The 15,910-nt window shown below is 29.9% G+C and overlaps 3 protein-coding genes and 1 long non-coding RNA gene across 18 annotated transcripts; 2 read left to right on the top strand and 2 right to left on the bottom strand.

Annotated features, from left to right (window-relative positions):
* Positions 1-29: 29 nt before the first annotated feature.
* On the top strand, positions 30-789 carry LOC141461404 (uncharacterized). Its single transcript, XR_012462842.1, has 2 exons — positions 30-210; positions 474-789. It is a non-coding gene; the product is annotated as an uncharacterized lncRNA (long non-coding RNA).
* LOC141461396 (uncharacterized) lies at positions 623-8,235 on the bottom strand. Of its 5 annotated transcripts, XM_074142425.1 has the most exons (10): positions 7,264-8,043; positions 6,261-6,373; positions 5,919-6,141; positions 5,397-5,438; positions 4,735-4,824; positions 3,658-3,879; positions 3,293-3,526; positions 3,050-3,154; positions 2,107-2,249; positions 821-1,718 (listed from the first exon to the last, which is right to left on the bottom strand). In XM_074142425.1, exons 3-10 carry the CDS (start codon positions 5,994-5,996, stop codon positions 1,643-1,645), a joined length of 990 nt encoding a protein of 329 aa, XP_073998526.1. In that variant the 5' UTR covers positions 5,997-6,141; positions 6,261-6,373; positions 7,264-8,043; the 3' UTR covers positions 821-1,642. The 5 variants fall into 5 exon arrangements, with proteins under 5 accessions (XP_073998525.1, XP_073998526.1, XP_073998528.1 ...); XM_074142424.1 differs by lacking the exons at positions 821-1,718; positions 6,261-6,373 and adding an exon at positions 623-758 and having other exon boundaries at positions 5,919-6,088; XM_074142427.1 differs by lacking the exons at positions 6,261-6,373; positions 7,264-8,043 and adding an exon at positions 8,124-8,235 and having other exon boundaries at positions 5,919-6,088.
* LOC141461402 (centrosomal protein 20) lies at positions 8,181-15,883 on the bottom strand. 11 transcript variants are annotated; one of them, XM_074142446.1, is made up of 4 exons: positions 15,744-15,883; positions 9,034-9,240; positions 8,416-8,506; positions 8,181-8,270 (listed from the first exon to the last, which is right to left on the bottom strand). In XM_074142446.1, the coding sequence occupies exons 1-4, from the start codon at positions 15,763-15,765 to the stop codon at positions 8,228-8,230; spliced, it is 363 nt and encodes a 120-aa protein (XP_073998547.1). In that variant the 5' UTR covers positions 15,766-15,883; the 3' UTR covers positions 8,181-8,227. The 11 variants fall into 11 exon arrangements, 9 of the variants coding, with proteins under 9 accessions (XP_073998547.1, XP_073998553.1, XP_073998545.1 ...); XM_074142452.1 differs by lacking the exon at positions 15,744-15,883 and adding an exon at positions 10,247-10,386; XM_074142444.1 differs by lacking the exon at positions 15,744-15,883 and adding an exon at positions 9,807-9,960.
* LOC141461398 (nucleoside diphosphate-linked moiety X motif 6) lies at positions 11,069-14,190 on the top strand. Its single transcript, XM_074142429.1, has 6 exons — positions 11,069-11,202; positions 11,277-11,410; positions 12,283-12,374; positions 12,658-12,926; positions 13,396-13,543; positions 13,616-14,190. Exons 1-6 carry the CDS (start codon positions 11,126-11,128, stop codon positions 13,766-13,768), a joined length of 873 nt encoding a protein of 290 aa, XP_073998530.1. The 5' UTR covers positions 11,069-11,125; the 3' UTR covers positions 13,769-14,190.
* Positions 15,884-15,910: the final 27 nt, after the last annotated feature.

Genomic DNA, 15,910 nt, shown 5'->3' with positions numbered 1-15,910 from the left:
AGAGAACCAGCTGTAAAGCAATTTTGTAGGCAACATCACGTCAATAATTCAATCAAAGTTTTAGCCGCAAAATAATAAGATAGTCCATTCAAATTTGAACATATTGTGATAAAACAGAGAAAGCCCCTTATTTAAATACGAGAACAGTAACAAACACACATTTTAGTTCATTTAAAATCTGTGTACATTAAAATAAACCGAAAATCTCCTGTAAGTATTTGTATTAATTTTTTTCTAGCTTCTAAATGGACAAACATTCAGCACTTATTTTTTTTTTTTATAAAATATTAAAACAATATTCTAACATGTTTTAATCTCCCTTAACGTTTGAGACTCCGGAAAAGAGTAAAAACTACGAATTTTTGCAAACACAAATATCTCTTTCTCAAATCAAAATCACACATTTTCAAAAAAAATACATTAAATAATTACACAAAAAACACTTTAATTTTTTTTTTTTTTTGCTCAATTAGGAAAACAAAATTATAAAAGAAACACAAACCCCAAGAGAGTGAATAAAATGAATATATGTATGAACTAATTATAAACAAGGACAGCTTTCTATTTATTCATTGAGATTTAATTAATGTAGGCAATGAAACAAAAACAACAAAAAAGATTTGTTGAAAAATATTTTATTGCATATAAATTTATGTCATGCATTTCGTACAAGAAAATTCCTCACAGAACTTCAAGCTTTCTGAAATGATTGAATCTTGTTTAACATGTTTTCGATAATTTTTTGATTTTCTATTATCCTTAAAAAATAAAAAGGTTAAAATATGAAAATTATCATTTAAAAAAATTTCAGCTAGGCTGTAAGAAAGCTCTAATTTTATAATTTATAAATTTATTTTAACGAGTTTTAAAAACATTTTAAAATTAGTTCTCAGCTCAAAAAGAATTTCGGATCAAGTAACATGCAATTTATTGTCACAAGTTTTAACAGGCCTTCAAATTAGAGCATGAAGGAACCAAACAAAACATTAAAATGATATTTCAGATAGCAAGGGAAGTCTCACGATCTCCCAAATTCATCAAAATTTTGATTGACTTTTCAAGAAAAAGAATTCACAAATAAAAATGAAAACAAAAAAAGTCGTGGATTCATGTAAGAGAAATGTGTAAAGAAATGTTCGAAATTGTTTTTTTTTTTTAACATTTTTCAAACATAAATTGTCCTTCTTAAATTAGCAGAGGTGACGGAGGCGAAGTTTCCGTAATAAATAAAATTTTCAATTAACGTATATACATAAATTAACATAAATATACATGAAAAATATCTGATTTTGAAAGCATTTAATCAATATCTAGAATTAAAACTTGTATTTCTTTAATGAACACAAGTAAATGTGTAGACCAATTATAGACTAGGAATTAGTTAGGCAATCATTTATTTTTTTAAAAGTTGTAATGCAAATCTCTCATCTGTGTCAAGTTCTTTGATCTGCACGAATATGGTCACGTTATATTATAGACAGAGATAATAAATCCATTTGGTTTAGAATTTCTTGGTCTTCAACAAGGTAATGGTTCAAACTAGGTAATTCAGGTAATGCTTCAGCAGTTGATAATCATATTTAATATTAGAACGGGGGCGGTGTTGGTCTAGATTTCAAGAGCGTGGCTTTGTACGTGGGAGCTAGAAAAAATTGTATATAGTATGAGCTTCCGCCCCGTCCATGACACGTAATTGGTAGTTGGACGTTAAGCCCTGCCTGAAAAAATAGGCGATTACTTTACTTACTTTAGCAAGGATATTAGATAAAATAAGAGATATGCTATTTTTACGGCAATTAATTAATCTAAATGGCAATTTATTGTCAGAGTTGTATTGTCAGATCAGTTAACTTTAACTTTTTTCAGTCAGACAGTCAAAATCTTTAAATCCAACGAGCCGATTTTTCCCTGAAGTGTGTGATTTATTAGAATCCATATACATAGCGCTTCATCAATTTTACAATACATCAGAAATTTTGTTCGCATTTGCTAGTTATCTACCAGTTTGATGCTCACTTACGCTTCTATTATGTCACCAATAATAAGAACTAGTTTAAACGGAATAAGTAAATTCTTCAATTGTTGATATAGTGAGTCAGAGCATACCTATTTTTTAACAAATTTGCTTCAGATTCCATCATGGCAATGTGTTCTGAGAGTTTGTTTTGAGAACAAGCATAACTAACAGTTAGCGATGTGAGTAAATTCGATAACTGCTTAAGTTCAGCTCTGCGTTCCGCATTATCTTCCTGTAAATGGAATAAATATATTAGATCACAATATATATGAAAGTGTGAGGAGGGAAATTATTAATTTATGCAGAAATACGAGCGTTTACGAGTTGGATGTTACGATTTTGGTTTAAAAGCTAAGTCTAAATAACACAGTGGCCCGGTAGTAACACCTCCAAATAAAATACAATTGAACAATGGAAATGGGTGTTGATGAATAAAACTTTTTTTTTCTCTCTCTAAAGAATTGGCCGCTAGTCTCTTAGATTTATTATTAAGCATCTTCTAAGGACCGCAGCAATGTAAATCTTATTGAGATTTACTGTAGTATGCACAAAAGAACTTGGAAGAACTTTTTGTGAATTTCCAAGTGGATACGATTTACTCTAAAAGATTATATTTTTGATAAAAAGATAAATAATAATAAAATAATTAGCAATTTTGTTTTTTCATCTAATACTGTTACCCTAGCTGATGATAACCACGTCTAATTGCTCAAACAATTCCATCATACAGTCTACTATTAAGAATTGTCTTCTATACGCTGCTCTGAATATGTTATTTTTCATTAGTGAAATCTTCCTCTTATTCAGCTACAACAATTTGGTCGTCCTCAAATTGCAGCTATCACGATTTCTACTATGAACATTTTTTCCTCCATTCAGTCAGGGTCATATTGATGAAGTTATATAGAGAACAAGTTTGAAACATAACAAACTTGACAGTGCGCTTCTGATATGGGAAAAATTCAAAAATGTGGCAAAAAAAAAAAAATTCTTTGTTCCACTACAAAAAAATACAAAAACAAATAAAAATACCTGAAGCTGACGAGCAATTTCTTTCAACCAGAACTTCCTTTGAACACCACCTTGCCTTTCCTCTTTACCCAGTTTTGCACATTCTTCAAACTCGAGTTTCATTTTCTATAATATATAAGTCATAAAGTTAAAATCTGCATTGTTTTTAATCAGACGGAAGAGAATGAAACTTAAGCTAGGTCTTATTATTACAAAGTCAATATTTCTAACATTAAACATAAATTTAATGAAGGAGTAACTGACAGGATATAGCTTGTTCCAAACATATTTTTCATCAATAGCCAATTCCTCCCAACTAAAGTCCGGAATAGCATTTCTGATTTGAGTCATTTCTTCTTGTGTTTTTGCCAATAATCGCCCTTCTAATTTCTCAAAATTATCTTTTACTCGTTTCTGTTCTTGATTTAAAGTTCTGCTTACATCGCTGTTCCTACTTTCGTAAATAGATCGGACCAGTTCCCGAAAAACATTTGTCTCCTAAAATTTTTTCCATCATTTCAGAAACAAATTCCTTAAACCATACCAACATTTTTTCTAAATTACAATTTTTTTTTGTTCGAAAAATAAATACATAAATCACGAGACGAAATAATAATAAAAAAAAGTACCCTAGAAATAATCTTAAACATCAGTTTTCCATTATCACAAGTGAATCGTCCAACTTGTGAAGCAAACTCCTCAAGTAAAGTAGTTGGACAAATAGCACTTATTAATTTATCCACTTGTTCCTTGTAAGTATCAGTATTACATAACATAGATTTTTCAATCATAGATTTTTCAAATATAGATTTTGCTAAGTCTATTGGCTCTGGTTGATCCAAGCATTTATCCTAAAAAATTAAAGAAATGTTGCAATACATAGATATGAATAAAATATTCTTATAATCCTTAATTAACATACATAGTAAACAGCAAATGTCACTCTTCACGCATCACGTCGTTCGAAGATATATTTTTTTACATGCACGTTTTTAGTAACAGTGTAATCTAGGAATTGGAGCAGCCATTTTACTGAACATTCCACAAATTAGAAATAAAAAAATTAATAAGTAAGTTTTAAAATAACTGATATGAACAACAAAGCTATGATGCAGACCAAGAAAATGAAAGTTTCGGATAAAGATGTTCCTATTATCGAAGTTATACAGTAAACAAGCCCTTATATTATTTCGATTAAATTTGACACAAATTTTTTTGAGAATTTTCATGGGATACATCATTTAAGCAAGACACAGATTCCCAAATACTTCACTATATGCTATATTTCTTAGGATATCAGTTAATTCTAGAACACTCCTTACAATTTTACATAAAAATAAAAGAGTTATTCCATATTTCATTCAAAGAACAAAATCTTTTTGCGTTTTTGTACTAAGCACCTTGAGATCGAATGCCTGTTACGTCTGGATTGTTTATGCTTGTCTAAACATAATTAAAATGAATTCTCTCTAAGCAATATATTTCGGCTCTTTGTCAACATTATTAAATCCATAAAACAAATGTTTACTTTTATAATTATGTCTGTTTCTTTATACATATGTATGTAGATGTTAATGTTTACAGCTGTTAGTCATTTTACTTCATTTCTACATAAATCTTCTTGCAAACGCTACTGCAAAGCTTTTTACTTGTAATGGAGCAATAACTATTTAAAGGAAAGAAAAATGAAAGCAAAGACTACTAACAATTGGTTCGCAAAATGGTTGACAAGGAGGGCAAAATTCTTGTACAGTACTTTGGTAATCAGAGTCTAGAGTCCTTCCATCACTGAGTTCCTGGGTTATCAACAAAATTTTCATGATTAGGTAGTTCATAGAAGGGCTGTAAGTGGTTAAATGATTAAAAATAAATATAAAAATATACGCAAATTATTCTTCAATAAACCGTCAAGACAGATTCTAAATTTTAAAATGACTAAAAAAATAAAAAATCATTTTATGTGAACCACTATTGGGAAAAATATTATCAAGAAGGGTCCTGGAGGCCATAAATATCTCTAAAATGAAACATTTTTAAATTTTTTCACTGTGAAGTATAAAACCTTCTAACTTGGTATTTTTTTTCAAAAGATTACAAGTTAGAATTTAACATATTGCTATTACTGTATAATAGCGTTTAGATTAAATAAAAAAATAACACTTTCTTACTTATTTTTCCAAAATATTTTCTTATGCTATTTATCGGAAGGGTATTAAATATTTTTATGTAAACAAATTTACCTGAGTTACCGCAAACCCAGGTAAAGTTATTTTTTAAGTTGATCAAACTAAATAACAGAAATAATAATTTTTCAATTTACGTAAATCATAAAATTGAATAAAAAAAAGAAATCGAATGGAAAACTCACTTGAAACCTTCTTCGTGGTGCGAGACTATTTAAATTTGGGTTCTGGAACAATTAACATTGGATTAGTCCTTTTAAATTCTTTTTCCATTGTTTTCGATCCCACCTGAGTTCGGGACGTTTTTATATTAACATAATCAACAGATATAGAAATTAAATTGCTCAAAGTATTCCTTCATAGACATTGTAGAGCACTTAAACTTTCTCTCTGAAATAAGCTTTCTCAAATGGAAAATAAATAAGTGAAACCTGAAAGAAATTCTTATTTATTCCATCAAATGTTTTATTTGATATTTTTTTTAAAAAAAAAGAGATACATTTACATTTTGTAAGCAGCATTTAAAAAGTAAATGACATCTTCGAATTTTCGAAGAACTAGATTTCTAAAAAGATTTGGGCATTTATCTACATTTTTTATCTGAAATATTATCTCTAAATAGATGTTTTACTTCACTTCTTTAGACAATGTAATCTACATTAGGGATTACTAGAAATATGAATTGAATAAACGTTTGCCTTACTAACCACAATATCTTCGTATAACGGAAGACGTCCTGCTGGAGGTATTTTAGAAAATGGATATCTAAGTTTTCCACTTTTCATTAATTTGTTCAACTGTCTGCAATAATCGTTTCTGATTTCTTTATCGGGTTCCTCACTCAGACGAGTAATCCAAAGATCCACCAACTGTGTTTCTAAACGAAGAATATGAGGTAATGTAATGTGATGCAATATACATGACGTGTTTCTAAAAGAAGTATAAAACAAAAAAATCATTAAATTCTAGGATCCATTCTCTTCTTCTAACTTACTTTTCTTAAATTAAATTTAAGAACTGTTAGTAAATAGAAATAAAGGATCATTTACCAGGAAAACGTTAAATTCCACACAGATATTCCTTAGATATGATTTTTTTTTCGATTTAAATGGGCCAACCATAAAATTGTCTTGTCTTCAATTTCTTTAGTTTTCCTCTACAGCTTTACAATTAAACAAAATCTATCTGAACTAATTTCTCTGTTAAAGGTACGGGGTACCAGGCACAAATGAATTTTATAAGGTTTCCACAAAATAGGAAATTAAGTTTACCATGACTAAGGATTTAAAAAAAAATAATACATATTTAAATGTATATCATTCTTTCGAAATTGAATATTTTCAATAATATTTATACATTCTCTACACTTATTCTTTAAAAATTTATAATAGTTTTTATAAATGTTGGTTTAGATTTTTAAGTATAAAAATCTTGTTTGTACATTCACGTGATTTTCTCTTAATGTGATTCTCAAGATTTTCTTTAAACTTCGAATTTTGACCAAATGTTAGTTTACTTCTTTACAACAGGACTTCTAACCAGCAGCCTACCTTCCAAGAACATCCTGAAAATCAATTCTTTTGAACAGAATTTTCAACAAAAGTGATAGATCTCTGAATGCACCATATAGGAAAGCAAAAAGAAATAAGTGACTCACACTTATGGTTCAAGTGATTGCCTTAAAAACAAAAATTATTATTATTAGCATACAGTGAGAAAATAGGGAAAATGAAATATCACTTGGTAAAATACGATTCCGATCACTCCACTTTCTCCAAACCCGGGATTTTTAGTAACTAATTTAATATCTGTTATTAAGTACAAACGATACATTGCAACCACTGTTTCTGTATGCAACATGTATTCCAGTAAATACTCAAAATAATAGAAATTGCTAAAGGAATATTTGACAATGAAATTCCTTACTTTTAATAACTACCGTCATTGATTTACCAATTTCTTTTTACGAATGTTTCTTGAATTATTTGGACTTAAAAAATATATATAGAAATTTTAATATTCGCATCTACATAATTTTTCGAAAAACCTCACCTTCGGCAGAATTTAAACGACTAATATTGGCTGAGATCTGGTCAATCAAGTCTACAAACTCACAATCCATACCAGGCTCCATATTTCTAAGTTATAACGTTTAAAAAAGAATTTAAAAATAAACAATTAGGTTTTTTTATACATATATATCTAGAATAAGTTGTATCCTAGGTTTCATTATGTGCATAGAAACATGTTCAAACATCAAATTTATACACAATAAATTTTTAGCAAACTTAACAAGTTTATTTAGAATGTCATGAGTTATAATGTTTCTTTAGAATTCATCTAGTCATTGGCGCCTGGGGCTTTTAAAGCGCGCTGCCGGTCTCCAGACAGTGTCTTCTCGTTACAGACAACATTGTCCAGTGAGCTGCAAAAAGCTCTCAGCAAGAGAAAATCTACAGGACGCTTGGATCTCTGCGTGGGAGTCCAGTGCACTATCTATTAATCTAATCCCTTCTCTCGCTTGTTATTTTGTATCATTGTTTAAACCTGAAAAATATTTAAGTATCTATGTTTTCTACTACCGAACAAGTGATACCTTCATATTAAAAATTTTTGGAAATACACCAGTACAGCGGTCAATCTATGGAAGCTAAACAATTCTTTTTTCGTTCATCAGGTAGGAGAGTCCTAAGAAGATAAGTTAATTTAAACTTTGTTACATTCCTTTTTTGAGTTATATTTGCCACATACACATTTGAATGGACAAATTAAAAATAAATAAATAAACCATCTCAGATTTGAAATCTGCAAGAGAATAACCTATCCTGGAACAAGGGTAAGATGAAGTTAAAATGGGTTCTAGGATTTAATTACAAAAGTAAAAGTTACATTCGAAGTGATTATCATATTACCAGTTTCGAACACCTTACGTATTTAATTAGAAATAATTTTAAAATCAATAAACAAAATCCAAAGTTTTATTCTCTTTATTTTTAAAAATAGGTATTTTATATGATTACTCATTCTTAACTTTTTGAATCAACTGCAACAATAGAGGCCTAAAAATTAAAATAATATCGAATTAAACCATTATAATGATTACTATTTTTTCTGTAAAAATGTATGATAAATTGAAGAAACACAATTATTTGCTGCCATAAAAATGAAACAAATATAGATAAGTAATAAAAACTAAGATCTCACCTGCTGTTATCAAAATCTGAGCCAACTAAATTTAAATCAGCTTCCATTTGCTCTCTTCTCATTAATTTGTGCCAATGAGGTATGCCAGATTCTAAAGAAGTAATATTTTTTAGTACATGTATAGTTTTGATGGTGCACAGAGTACATACACTTAATACTTAAAATAAGTGTTCCGTAACCTTTTTTATCCACAGCGATTCAAGGTACATTTCAAAATTTTACATCACATCAAAATATATATATCACAAAAAATATTTAATCGGTTCGAAAAGCTAATCCATATTTAAAGAGGTGTACAAAAAATCTGTTGTCTGTCAGCGCTTGGGAGTTTGCACTTCTATAGTTTTCGCAGAAAAGTAGTATCTACTTTCTGAATACAGAAACTATGTCCTAACAAATCAAAAGTGAATTCAAGACCTAAGAAAAGTAGATGATTAAATGAAAGTGTCTAACAATACATAAGTTTTTTAACTATAGAAGGAAAGAACTGTGAAGAACATATGTGGCAGGAAACTAAAGTTGATAACTTGCATTTTTGCATTACGTTTTCAGTTACTTGGCAATTATTCTTCTCAATTCCTAACACTTTTAAGAAAAAAATATATTGTTTTTAAATACCTGAAGACAGCATGTAAGATGTGTAGGAATATCCAAGCCAAATAAGATATTCCTTTATGAGATTATTCAGCAAAATAATATCCGGTGGTTGTTCAGGTTTCTTCATCTTTTTCAAACTTGATATGCCAAGAATTTCCAATATCTCATGCCTCAAATCAGATTTTATCTTATGTATTTTTCCGCTATCCATTATTTTCTCCTTCAAATCTAAAATTAAATGAAATCTGCAAAAGTTAGGCATTGAGGAAATGTACAAAAGTTGCTCCACTTACAATATATTTAAAAATCAAAATATTAATTTCTTAATCTTACAAGTAATTAAAACAGTTATTACGTTCATTTACCGATAGGCTCTTAGAGTAACGGTCAAGACTGAGAATGCATTCTAGATTGATCTTAATGATTGTTGGTGTTCTTAACTAAATAATGTATACATCTTTTAAGATAACATGTAGAAAGTAATGACTTGAGACATTTAAAATATCAATGGATTCTTCTAAAATTATGAAAATTTTTTTTAACATTCTGATGTTATTTTCAAGTTCACCAATAATCATTTACAGTTCTACCAAAGCAAAACTAAAAATGTATCTTTATCTAGCTCTAGAAAAATAAACCTCTATGCTGTTGCTACAGCGCTACCTATATTAATTAATGTACTTAATTTTAAGACAGTTAACTGATATAAATAAATCAGTCTGTTGCTTATCAACATTATAGAGATACCGCCTAATTTTGAACTTCTAGTCAATATATTATTTTACATTCCGCACCATGGAGAAGACTTTCTTTAGCAGCCATAAGTTGGGACCTAATCTAACAACTGCACTTTACTTTCTTGCTCAAGTTACTAAAGTGGCGTCAATGTTGTCATAGTAACAGGTGCATATGTTGTAAGCCCAGATGAGTTTAATTTAGAAAATTATTTCTCCCTTTCCAAAGAATAGGATGACCTATTTGCTTTATAGCTTATTGGTTTTACCCAGGTGATAGTTTTTTTTTTTTAACTACTCTCAAACTTTAAATGGAAACATTTCTAGGAGAAAGAAATACAAGTTAAGAAAATAGTATGTTTATTAAATCACATTAAAAGAATATCTTTTTATAAAAAAAAAAAAAATCAGCATTTGATAAAAGACAAGATATTAACAAACATAACAAAACAATACATATATATTTTTAAAGAAGGAAAATAGTAATGAATTTTGATTACCATCTCAAGAGAAGGCACACTAGTTGAACTGCTATTTTAAAACGAACTCTCTAGTACATCAAGATTGTAAATCAACTGAAATCATCAATGAACATGCATCACAACTCACCAAATATGAATTAAATTCGTGAATATCATTTTTTGAGAAGTAATACTGTCCCCCACAACGGCAAGGGTAGTAGTACACATGTTCCTTTACATCATACGAAAGCTGTTTCAAAGTAAATGTACCATATATTAGTGATCCTTTGTTTAATTCTGTTTGCTTTAATTCATTATCATATTTTTTTCGTAAATGTGGATCTCTTAGTGTCTTCCACGCTTTGTCAATCCTCTGAAAAATGGCTTTACTATCGGCCGACTCATTTTTGTCTGGATGATGTTTCACAATTAATTTATGATAAGCTTCCTTAAGATGTTCATAGTCTGCCTTTCTTTCACATCCAAGCAATTTGTAATAATCATCCATTTCTTGATTCCTAACTGCAAATTAAATAAAGTCTCTTCTAACCTGCTTCAAAAAAAAGTTGATTAACTTTTACATTCACTTTCACTGAACAAATATTACATCGACAACCTTATCCTTTAAGTGATTATTCGACACTGGCTCCTTTTCATTATCACTGTTTGTTCCATTACATTGCTCTTTAGTCTTTAGTTAAAATTATTATCATTACATTTTAGCGCGTTCTTGAAGAAGGTTTAATGGTTGATAGGTTGATACGTTGATAGGGCACACAACACCCAGTTGGGAAGGTTAAACTCGAGAGTTAAAATTTAAGGTTGACGTAATAAAAAACATTTTACGTTTAAAAAGAAATTTTTAAATTAAGTTCGATCAAAAAGGTCTTGAAAATTACAGGACCTGCAGCTTATATAATGAATATTTATTTAAATTGGTTTGTTAAATTTTTGGGGAAAAAACATATTTTTGTGGAAAGTGTACGTCACAATCAGTACGTCCTTGTTTAAAGTTGACTTTATATTAGTCTATTTCAGAATTTCTATTAATTTATAAAGTTACTCGCAGTGCAGTTAATTGGAAAATAGTGAGAGAAATGTCAACACTTTTCTCAGGGGAAGATGACATTCATCACGGTGTGACTATTAATTCTGTTAATGAACCTTGTAGTGATATCAATGAATTCACTGAGAAACTTAAAGGTCAGTTTGAATTTATGTAAGAAGTTGTAAAGAGTAATGTTATAAACTTAAGAGATAATTTGTGTAATAATCTGGAAGGTTTGAAAAGATTTTAAGTTTCAGTCATTTAAACTTAGTTTATTAGTCATTTAAATTAGTCTTTTAAATTCATAGATTTAAATTAGGGTCTTACACTCACGTACTTTATCAATTCGAAGAAAGAAATACAAGCAAAGGCATTTATATTTTTATATTACTATAAGCGAGGAATGCGCCAATGATGTCTCACTAGTTTTGAAGGAATCAGCTCTCTAAAAAATAAAAAATTATTTCGCCTTTTCGATGGTGCGATTTTGTCTAAATTTTAGTTTACTCTTATGCCCCTTGTACCATTATTTACATAAGGACCAGTTTAACATTGTTGGAATCTTCATGCGAATCGAACTCCTCTAACAGTAAAGAAGATAACTAGCCATTAGGATTCAGGGGATTTATCTACTTGGTTTGCTTAGGCAGAGTGATGTAGTTTTCAGGCAATGACTAAGATCCAAAATCTACGTTTTAACTATTTATTGTCTACTGGAAAATGATTGTTGGTGTTCTTAACTAAATAATGTATACATCTTTTAAGATAACATGTAGAAAGTAATGACATTCACATTTGTATCAGAATACAGAGGAAGCACATTTCCAGCCCCGAAGACAATCTCTATAAAAGTTGGGTTGATGTGTTGTTTTAATTGTTAAGATAGACTTCCCAGATATAGCAAGTTTATTAAATATTAATCTTCTTTTTCCTGAAAGGGGTAATTAACCTATAATATTACATTAAGATTGGACTAGACTGTTTATAAAACTAGCCTTCCACATTTATGTAACAATATCTGTTCTAGCTTCGCTGGACAAATGGGAGCAGAACAGAAGAAGAGCAATTTGGTTTAAAGTAAATATTTCTCAAGTTCAATGGATTCCAGTACTCGCTGAGGTAAAGTAATGAAGCTTACATATTTGTAATATGTTAGGATTGAAACTTATACTAAATCTTATGACATCCCGATTGAATAATGTGATGAGGGATAAAAACAAGTTGCTCGACCAGCATGATTAAGTTCGATGTACTATTACTGCAACATGCGCGAAATGTACAAATTTAAAAAATTCATTTAGTTAGTAATAATTGAATTTCATTAACGATATCTATCAAAAAATTATTGATAAACATATAAGGAAATTATATATAAATAACGTATTGCGTGAAATAAATGTAGCATGGGTTCCGAATACATAATGGCGTGGGAGATGTGATAACAATGGTTCGATGGCTGCCTAAAGAAGAGACAAGTCGAGTACCTGTTTATGCCCATACTATGGTTGGTACAGGAGCTGTTGTCTTGACATCTGATGGCAGCAAATTGTTAACTGTTAAAGAGCGATATAGACAGTTGCCCTACTGGAAGTTGCCAGGAGGATATGTGGAACCTCATGAAGATATCGCAGAAGCTGCCATCAGGGAAGTTTTAGAAGAAACTAATATTAGGTATGCTGTTAAAACCATTAAAAATAAATCACATTTATTTATGTTACTTGCAAATCATTGAAGTTTCCTTTTTACTGAGTTTTTTTGTTGAAGACAGAGATACTAATGTTTGAAATTAGTTTTACTTAAACATGGTGCTCGTTTTATGCTTTTTATTAATCATTTCTTTACAATTGGCCTGGAAAACCTTGGTCACGAGAAAAATCCTTTGAAATAAAACAAAACGTTTTCTGTAGACTGAAGAAATGCGCTCTCTTAGGTTGTGTAATTATTTAATTTATCTTATACAATGGATCTCTAATGTCTTATATTTGTATATATACAGCATTTCAGTGTATCACTTATGACTTTTTTAAAAATTAGGTCTAATTTAAATCGCGACAATAGTGTTTAATACTTAAAGATATTAAAGAGTTTTCTTAAAAAATTAATAGACTATTTTATTTTAAAAGTAGTTCATATTTTACAGAACAGAATTTGAAGGTCTTGTCACATTTAGACATTCGTTAAAAGCTGTATTTAGTTGTTCTGACATATATTTTATTGTCTGTTTAAAACCACTTAATTTCAATATAATTAAACAAAAGGAGGAAGTCGAAGAAGTTGTTTGGATGGATGTAAGTCATGTTAATTTGAGCATTACATTTATAAATTAACAAATTTTTAGAATTGCTAAACTTGTACGTTAGGTTTCAGAGTTTTTTCATCATCCACAAGTACACGAAATGAACAAAAACATCGTCAGAAAATGTCTTCAAGCTCGTAAGAATGGTTCAAGAATTACGAAAGAAGTTATGTTACATCCAATAACTGGAATCCCCCAAGCAATTTATAGTATTTAGTATAAGGTTTTGTTGACACATGATTTGCATTGATAACAAGTTACAAACTTTGTACATAGTACCTACAGATGTCGCAAACGAATTTCCTAAAAATATACTCTAGGATAACATTGTATATACGTATGTTGTGTGTAAGTCCTACAGTGTAAGTAAGTATTGTAAAAGGAGACTGAAATCTTTCATGAATTAAAAATTCAGTTGATTTTATTTTGAATACCAAGAAATTTGTACCTTTAAACTTAATAGAAATAGTGTCTACAATGATTTTATTTTATAACCAATCTATCACTCGAAATTACATCATCTTAATATGTATGTTTCTCTTTTTTCGTTAATTAGTTGCTTGTAAGCTTAGCGACTTCAACGGACAAAGAGAAAAAGTTGAATACATTGTAACATCAAATAAATCCAAATTCACATTCTTTTTTTAGCTATTACTTTTTTTAGAAGGCTAAGACTCAGAAAGGTATCTTCCTTTGCGATCCTCTCCTGTAAGCTTGCGTTCTCTATCTAAATAGTGAGCTGAAGTTACATTACACTATCCATCAACGGACTGCGAGCTATAAGAAGCTCCTAAGGAAGCGATTACTTAAGAGCGGGCAGCTGTATTGGAACCTGGGATCTCCTCGTTGGAATCCAGTATACACCACTGAGCTAATCCCTTCTCTCACTTGTCTATAATCAGTAATCATTTTGCTTCTTGTTAGTAAAGAAAACAGATGGATAGTGACAAATAGAGGAAAAAAGAAAGGCATAAAGTAAGAGTTAATATCAGTTGTCCACTGAGAAAACTAGTATTATTTGTAGTTTGCGCATATACACTTTTAACCATTAAGGCCTCTAAATCCATTTAACTCGATCCAGGCCAGTTATATAAACTCTAAAAACTAGTATCGTTAAATAAGATGATAACATAAGTAATTTTGTTTAAAGTTCATTCCAATACCTTATTAGGTAAATAAACTAAACTCCATCATGGATATTTTAGATCAGATAATACATTTCAATAACTTTTAAAGAATGAGTCTTTTTTTTTGCATCTAAGCCACCAAACATAACAAAAGCGCTGGCAGTGGTATTTAGTACTAGGGATAAACAAAATTTATTTACATTAAATTGCAAAAAAAATTTATTCTTGACAAAAATTAATAAAAAATTGATTTGAATTATATTCTTCTATAATTTTATTCATCTAAGTTCACGTTTTTAAGAATACAATCTATTTCCGTTATCTTCCTATGAATCATGTATCCAAGACATTCGGAATGTCCAGACTGAAATTCCTGGGAACAATTAGCACAAACCGTAGAATTAGAGCAATTTCTAGGTACATGTTCTGGCTTTAAACATTTACCACATAGCTGCTTCTCAGTTTTACAAAATTTAGAAATATGTCCAAACTGGTAACATTTGTAACACATCTTTGGCTGAGGCACGTATGGCACGGGATTTTCCGTAAAAAAACCAATATTTACTACTTTTGGTAATGTAGGCAAAGTGAAAGTCAATATATAACTAGATGACCTTTCAAAAGTACATTTGCCATCTTTTCCAACTAATTTGGTCATTATTGGCTTAACATCTACTACAGATTGACTCTCTAGTTCTTTCTTCATTTCCTCCACTGGCACATTATTCATGGCCCAACATTTTACTACACCTTTAGAATAATTAAGCCACCTATGCGGAGTAACACGGACTGGTACCTTAGGAGGAAAGTGTCTTAACTGTAAAAGTTTAGCAGACTGGCTGTCCGATTTCGTCTCAATTAATACGGTACCATCTTTTTGTTTCTTGATGGAATTAACTTTACCCGCCACGTTATTGATAATGTTAGTTAATAATGAGGAAGGCATATCAGTCATTCTTTCTTGTGAGTGATCTTTACTTAGAACGAGGTATCGAGGCGTGGGTAGATGAATATCTTTGCAGCTTTGTTTATTGTATCTGGTTGAATCTAAAAACGACTGCTTACCCTTTTTCTTTTTACGACCCATTTTTCAATTTTTTTCAATAATCTCACTCTTGTTCCAAAACAATTAAAACCAACTTCCACTTTTAACTTCAATTCTAAATAAGGTTCTATTTGTCTAGATAACCACCACACTGTTCCTGTACCTCACATGTGATCCCTTCCCTTGT

The sequence above is a fragment of the Rhodnius prolixus genome, unplaced genomic scaffold, assembly GCF_049639745.1.
Source record: "Rhodnius prolixus isolate KJV_2025 unplaced genomic scaffold, Rpr scaffold_6, whole genome shotgun sequence".
Taxonomy (NCBI): Eukaryota; Metazoa; Arthropoda; class Insecta; order Hemiptera; family Reduviidae; genus Rhodnius; species Rhodnius prolixus.
The sequence above is the reverse complement of the archived record's forward strand: the minus strand, read 5'-3'. Positions and strand labels throughout refer to the sequence as shown.